Source organism: Anopheles darlingi, chromosome 2 (assembly GCF_943734745.1).
Source record: "Anopheles darlingi chromosome 2, idAnoDarlMG_H_01, whole genome shotgun sequence".
Taxonomy (NCBI): Eukaryota; Metazoa; Arthropoda; class Insecta; order Diptera; family Culicidae; genus Anopheles; species Anopheles darlingi.
In genome coordinates this window covers 2,380,426-2,387,500 of record NC_064874.1, presented here as the reverse complement: position 1 = coordinate 2,387,500, position 7,075 = coordinate 2,380,426, and the positions used below count along the sequence as shown (strand labels likewise).

General features: G+C 39.8%; 3 protein-coding genes across 4 annotated transcripts in view; all 3 read left to right on the top strand.

The window, feature by feature from the left end:
* Nucleotides 1–1,517, top strand: part of LOC125959772 (uncharacterized) — a 2,929-nt gene extending 1,412 nt beyond the window's left edge. The window contains exons 1-2 of the mRNA XM_049692707.1: nucleotides 1–224; nucleotides 297–1,517. The exon at nucleotides 1–224 is cut by the window's left edge and continues 1,412 nt beyond it. Coding sequence (XP_049548664.1) covers nucleotides 1–224; nucleotides 297–392 — 320 coding nt within the window. The 3' untranslated portion in view covers nucleotides 393–1,517. The remainder of the gene's footprint in view (nucleotides 225–296) is intronic.
* A 155-nt stretch (nucleotides 1,518–1,672) lies between these two features.
* LOC125959775 (uncharacterized) lies at nucleotides 1,673–4,190 on the top strand. The gene is made up of 4 exons (XM_049692712.1): nucleotides 1,673–3,085; nucleotides 3,160–3,786; nucleotides 3,864–4,019; nucleotides 4,076–4,190. Exons 1-4 carry the CDS (start codon nucleotides 2,699–2,701, stop codon nucleotides 4,142–4,144), a joined length of 1,239 nt encoding a protein of 412 aa, XP_049548669.1. The 5' UTR covers nucleotides 1,673–2,698; the 3' UTR covers nucleotides 4,145–4,190.
* Nucleotides 4,191–4,273: 83 nt separating this feature from the next.
* LOC125959774 (uncharacterized) lies at nucleotides 4,274–6,659 on the top strand. 2 transcript variants are annotated; one of them, XM_049692709.1, is made up of 4 exons: nucleotides 4,274–4,947; nucleotides 5,020–5,356; nucleotides 5,416–5,574; nucleotides 5,643–6,659. In XM_049692709.1, exons 1-4 carry the CDS (start codon nucleotides 4,274–4,276, stop codon nucleotides 5,715–5,717), a joined length of 1,245 nt encoding a protein of 414 aa, XP_049548666.1. In that variant the 3' UTR covers nucleotides 5,718–6,659. The 2 variants fall into 2 exon arrangements, with proteins under 2 accessions (XP_049548666.1, XP_049548668.1); XM_049692711.1 differs by lacking the exon at nucleotides 5,643–6,659 and having other exon boundaries at nucleotides 5,400–5,553.
* The last annotated feature ends 416 nt before the right edge of the window (nucleotides 6,660–7,075 follow it).

The window sequence follows — 7,075 nt, the reverse complement described above, 5'->3', positions numbered from 1 at the left end:
CTGCTTGGCTGGTCTACGTCACAATGGTCGTTATGATATTTCATGCTGGTGCCGAGGTATCTGCTGGTGGCCGAAACATGCTGAACCTTGTCAACATCGCCCTACAACGGGAGCACGATCTGAACATTCGCAAAAAGCTGACCAACTTTTCGCAGCAAATCTTGCTTCGGCCACCGAAATTACAGAATTTGTTCTACGAATTTAACTGGAAAACCGTGTTCAGCGTGAGTAGCGCCTGATTTTCACGTTCTTTTCTTCTTGGAAGTATCTCATGGAACGGGTTTTTGTTCTTGCAGATGTTTGGATTTATCGTGAGCTATCTAGTGATATTAACGCAGTTCGATACTATTTCCGATAATCGAACAGATGATTCTGCTTCACCGAATGGATGATTCTGCCATGGCCGTGTCGTAATGCGGCTAAATTTACTTAATAATTCCGCATCCGAAATCATTACAATTAAGGTATGAAGCAGGTTTAAATCGATGTCACGACAATGTGTGCTACGAGCTGCACCCTCACCTCTCATGCAGCAATTTCGACGATTGCCATCTTTTAATTGCATCTCATTAATTAATGACATCCGTAGCGGCGATCCAAATGGATAAAGCATATTCACTTTATTAATTGATAAATAAAAATGCTCGAACAAACTCCCGCTTTCAGGTGATGAAGTGATGAATCTCGCAATTAACCATTTGTCGTGTCCTTTCTCTGATAATCGCGTTACGGGATTGGATAAAAAAAAGAAAACCTTCCCGTGGCACAATACTTTTTACTACGAATTCCGGTGAAAATTAAACAATGCTTGAAAAACCACACACACTCAGAACATTCTCAAGGATGTGGTCACAAATGCAGCTACAGTTCGCCGTGTTTTTCTTTGCGATGTGTTAAAAAGTGTGCATGTGCGTGTTTATTTTATCAATTAACTTGTGCACTTGTGTCTCATAGTGCATCTGTGTTCGGTACCGTATACCATTTCTCAAATAAATTGTTATTTTGAACGAAGCGTCAGAGTTAAAGCTTCGATTCAAACTGGATCATTATGATCAAATACGTGGCTAACTCACTGCAAGCCTGTAAAGAAATATGTTGGATAGTCGGATAGGCTTTTCATAATGTACTCGCGCTGTTACTATGGTTACCTTCACATAGATTGGCCAATCAACATCGAACCATTGTAAATCAATGGTCGGCGTGCGGTGAGACATCTGTTCCGACAGCCATTGCAGTTCATCCTCAATTTCCGTTGACGAAGCCTTATTGATTAGTGCATGCACGCGCTTCCAAGTGGTGAGAGACGATTTTCGCAACTCGCCTGCCAACGCAATACAAAAGGTCGGCAACAACGCGTACAACGACGAGCCAAATATGTAAAACATGGTATCGTATAGCTCGGTACCATCATATCGGTGGGCAAGAATCCTAATAAGAGCGAATATCACAACGAGCTGACAAGTTAGCGAGTGGATCATCACGAAGACAACCTTGAATGAGACAAAGAATGAGGTTAAAGCATGTACATTCTTTATGACAAGAGATATCGTACCGGAATACCGAAACAGGCGGAACAGTTGGTCGTCACGTCGCATAGTTTGTCATGAAGCTGACGCACTTTGCGTATCAATCGTATTGTATCCTGTTTATTGCCTTCTTTGTCCATTGTAACTGATGACAAGTTCCTTCAAATGGAAGAGGGATACGTTTTCAGTAAAAGGTTCTACCTGGTAGAATATTGATCAAGGCTTACTTCAGCACTAGATTAATAGCATCAACACGAATCACAATTGTATGCAGCAGAAGGATGAACATCACGAAAAAACACAGCCCACCATTCCATGAGAATACAATGTATGCGGAAATGCTGAAATTATCTATCAAAAACTGGTAGCCACGCATGAAGAGCAAAATCAAGAACGGCATTGTGCTACACACCGCTACCCAAATGGTTCCCATGAGATGGAACAGCTGATAGTTTCTGTTGCAGTTAAATTTGATGATCTACAAACGATTCAAACGAGAAGATTGATATGCAACGGAAGAGAAAGATGAGTGAAGTTGCCAACATTCATTCATCTACTTTGATTACCTGTGCATCGAAAAGTTCCATATCGGAGAATACTTTCACAACTTGGCTTTTTTTGTACTCCAGTAACCAGACAACAAATACCAGATACAGGAAAGGCATTTTGAGCAGAAACCCCAAACCTCGCTCCACAAGTGGTGAACTCGAAACAAATATGAGTTTCCAGGAATCAGTTGTTAGAGCGACACTCAGCAAATATACCCTTAAAACGCTAATCGCAATCAATTTCAACCAATGAACTGATCTATTTTTGCCATCAACTCCATTCAACGAAACATTATGTACGAGGTAAACTTTGGTTGCTCCCCAAACGGATGCGCAAGATTGAGCATAAGTTTCACAGGAAAACCACCATTTGAAAGCGTATTCACGAGCTACTTGTCGCTGAAATATGAACATTCTAGCCTTCGCCTAATGGTACGTAAAGCACTTCACTAACTGCTGCTTCCGAGGGCTTATTGAGCCTGACCCCTCGGAATGGGCGGTTTAAATAGAAGCATTCGTCTAAGGCATTAAACATAGCAATTAAAACTCAATTAAACGGGAAATGTATCTACCATGTAGACCATATAAGCGTTTGATTGCATTCGTAGAGCCACCAGTGAAATCATGCACGGCTTCAGAGCGCTTTATAGATGGTTCCGGGCTGAGCCTCGTAATATTTTTGACGTTTTTAAGTACACTGAAGCGATGTGTAGCATTTTCGGCATAAACCTTTACCGGTATCGAGGAGATCCAATCAATGGTGCGGCTGAGCTGAGTGGATGGCAAATAGTAAAGCTGTGCTTTATGAATTTGCTCCTCATAGTGGTGTCGGTTATAAATTTTTTGATTCCCGGAGAGCTGTTGAACAATGGTTCGATGATTGTAACTTATGTTATGCGTACGCTATTTGTTGGTGGTGTTTTGGGGGTATCGCTCATGAGCATCATACATGCTCTGAATTGGCGATCACTCGCTACCCTGTTTCAAAAGTTGCATCAATTAGATATGAAGGTAAATACTGCTCATTCTTTGTTCAAGTGCTACAATTATGTTGTTGATGAGCTCTCCATTTTTTTATTCCCCAGTTTCAACTTCTCCAACATCCCATAAATCACGTGGCACAGCAGCAGCAAATAATACGTGTGTTTGGTTCAGGATTGATGGTGTTCGTCATTATCATCCTTGCATTCAACTTTAGTACACTTGTGATGGTAGAAAATCGTGCCGTTGCCTGGAGTTTAGTCTTTGGTCAGATTTATTTCAATTCCGTCTACTTCTGTATCATTAGCTTGTTTGTTACCTTATCTTACCTTATTTCTCTTCGTTACAAACATTTAAACAACTTGATGAAAATAACTTTTGATACCTCTAACGATGATATGGCTGAAGGGGATAGAATGTACACGGATCAAGTCAAATTACCCCCCAGTATTGTGCAGAGACGTATCATAATTATACAGGCAATGGCAGAGCTGCATAGTTTATTGAATGACATTGCAGAGCATGTGAACCGGAATTACGGCGATTTCATACTGCTAAACATAACCGGTGCGATGCAGTTTACCAGTTTTAATCTGTTTGCTTTGGTGAAAATATTTTTCATCAACATTTCGCATGCGCGAATCATAACATATTTTAATGTAATCGGTAGTTTATTCTACATGACTATGTTTACGTTCATCATCATTCGATCACGATTGATTGCACAGGAGGTAAGAAAACATGGTTTCGAGTTAACGAGAAATGGATATCAAGGTGTTGTTTACAAAGCCAACATTATTATTTCAAGAGCAAATTTACTGGAACATTGCTTCACAAAGCGATGAACAACGAATCAAACAGCGAGATGATTCATTCAATGATCGTATTCTCGAGGCAGGTCCGATATCGTTCGGCAGTCATTTGCTCCAAACAGATCCAGATAGATTGGCCATTCGTGTTTAATGTAAGCCATAGCATCATCCTTTATTATTAGGATCAATTATTTAGTAGTTTCAACAGTGTATTGCAGGACTAGCATCATACTTTGTCATTCTTCTTCAGTTCGACGTGGCTATGAGACTCAACTGATCGATCTTATTAAGAGGCCGTATGTGCGTAGAAAAGGTATTTCCCATTAATCATTCGTTATCTAAGCCTTTGTTAATTACATTTATCATTCCCTATCAGTTTCACCCAATCCCTGATACTGCTGTATAAATGTACCATCACAATCACGCATTCGCCAAACTCTTTCCAAATATGCCCAAAGTAATAGGCCGATTCTCATTCGAAGTGAACTCTGTCTTCGATGAGATAAGGCCTGTTTATCGAGCCAGTAAAATAATGGGCATTTTTCTCGATACTATTGATTATGAAAAACAAGAGATTATTCGTACGACGCAAGATCAGGTTATCCTAGTGTGTGCTGTTTCGTTAGATTTGTACGCGCTAAAAGTGTCCATCAGTCAGCCATTGCAGTATTCCGACTCTATTCTCCTTAATGCTGGAATGTATTGCTCGGTGATTCTTGGTTTTCTAGTGTCGTTATGTGTTCCCTTATGCAACCGTTTCTTTGGACGCCGAATACATCGCGTGTTCAAAACGTTATACGTAGTGGATACCGTCCTCTTGGAAAATGGCTACAAAATGAACCATCAACTGAATCTACTGATCAGTTGCATTTACCTCTCCATTCCCATCCTAACAAATGTTTTATTATGTTTTACTGCGGTGCTTCTAATATTATCTGGCCATCCTGTGTCCCAGCTTGGGGTGCTCGATTTCGTAGTATTCTTGCGATCGTCACTGGCATTCACTATTTTCGGTACCTTTTCGTGCATAGCTTTAACATCAATTTATGTGCGTTTCAAGGCACTCAATAACGTCATTCGGTAAGATGGTTAATTGGGGGTGGATTGGGTATAGTTAATACTATCTTTGTTCTAATATATTTATTTGAATAGCAAGAAGTTTACCTCAAATATTTCGGATTCTACTCTAACCAAAAACACTGAAGATGACGCGAATATCATCTCTAGCATACGGTGTTATGGAGAGATACACGAAAAACTCTGTGATGCGGTACAGGATTTCAATCACTGCTTTTCTTTGCAAATACTGTGCATGATGGCATCTGCGTTTGGATTCACGCTATTTTCTATATTCGGAATTATTCACGACTTTTCACAACTGACCGCCGAAATGGACCATAATGTGACCTTCAATAATATTGTGTATGGTGCTATCTACTTATCGTTCATTGTAACGGTAGTAATCACTGGAAGTCTGGTATCGAGTGAGGTAGCTGGCACAAACATCTATCGATTGTACATACATTTAATAGAAAACTTTACCCGTAGGGCAAAAGGACAGCGGTGATGGTACACAAAGCAATATGCTATCAATTCTATGGAGAAGCAGTTATTAAACAGATAAAATTCCTTTCACAACAACTGTCGAACAGCAATTCTCAGGTTTCCTGTCTTCTTTATGATTTTCAGTGGAGTTTTCTTGTTTCGGTAAGATAACATAATACCTACTTTTATATCGATCGTTCTGCATCGTGCTAATTTTCATTGTATTACAGGTGATTGCTTCTCTAGTAATGCACATTGTAATTTTGGTTCAATTTGACATTGCAGAAATTGCAAGTAAAGTATGAATCCAGCAGAACACTTAATGAATAAATTAAAATCTTTCTATGATATTGCTTTTAATGTGAAAATTGTTTTATGTTGTGTAATGCGTTAGTATCAGCCAACAGAAAGATAGTCATTGAATGAAGGCGCTATTGGAGTTGAGTTCAGATTTCTTAAAAGGAAAAGGCTGTCATTTATCAACGTACGCCACATTAAGCATAGACGAATACCAGGAAGATTAATGTGTCCCTGTGCCGAAGCATGCGAGCATCGCTGAATCTCACATCTATTTACACAGGGCACACAGTGGGTTGCCAGCAAGGACAGATCATTTGATAACATCACATTTCAGCTCAACGCAGAAGGGACGCTACATCGAAAGACACATTTCCTATTGCAGATGCACTAAACCCATTGTAACGACGGATCAAAGCCATCCTGCATTACTTCACATAAAATGCAACAAATCGTCGTATTGCTCTTCGTTGCAAGCGAAGCAGCAGCCCGGGAGCTGAGCATCTGTATTGCGTGCATCTTAGAAAGGACATTAGACCCGAGTAGCCAGTGATGGCTGTTTCGTGGCTGACCTAAAAGATGCTCTGACCGAACGGTTCTTACGCTTTAGCTGCTTTACTCGAATGAACATTCACATTTCAAGAAAAGCATGGCAGAGCTGATACGCTATCCGCACAAGTTAATGGAAATCTGCCAGCCCGATCTGGGGCTGACAAAAGCGACAGGAAATTCATCACGTAGCAACGCTCCCTGATCAACATTCACCCAGTTCCTTTTGCACAAGGCGTGTGCAGATGATGGTTGCTATGTTCGATGCAATTCATCCCAAGCTGTCAAACCACATCCGGACTAGTTGTCCTAGTTTGTCATCTATTATACGAACCAGGATTGCGGAAGTTCTTTTATAGAGAATATTTTATTCTTTTTCTGGTTAATCTAGTGTTCTTGAAACAAGCAATATTATCTCAAATTATTTTTTTTAAATAATTATTTAAGGAATAATGAAAACTGATATTAAAATGCAAAACACGCAATCACAACTTTTGAAGCATCTTTTCTATGATTATTGGATGAGAAAATATCTGAGAAGGTAAAGAAAGGTCAATCTAGAAGGTAGCTGAATGGTCTGTTCAAATTTGTTAGGCGCTTGGCATAAATGGTAACGTTCACAGATCCTAAACAACCAACGAGGCCCCAGTGTAAACTCTTACTTGGAAAATTAACCAGTATTTCCTTTGCACCATTGCAACTCAGAAGAAGTAAACACTCATCTTCAGCGAGATGTACTTATTGGATATTCCAAGCATTACTCTTCGGTCAGGAACATTCACTGGATAATTTTATAAAATTTTATTGAACGTGAAGT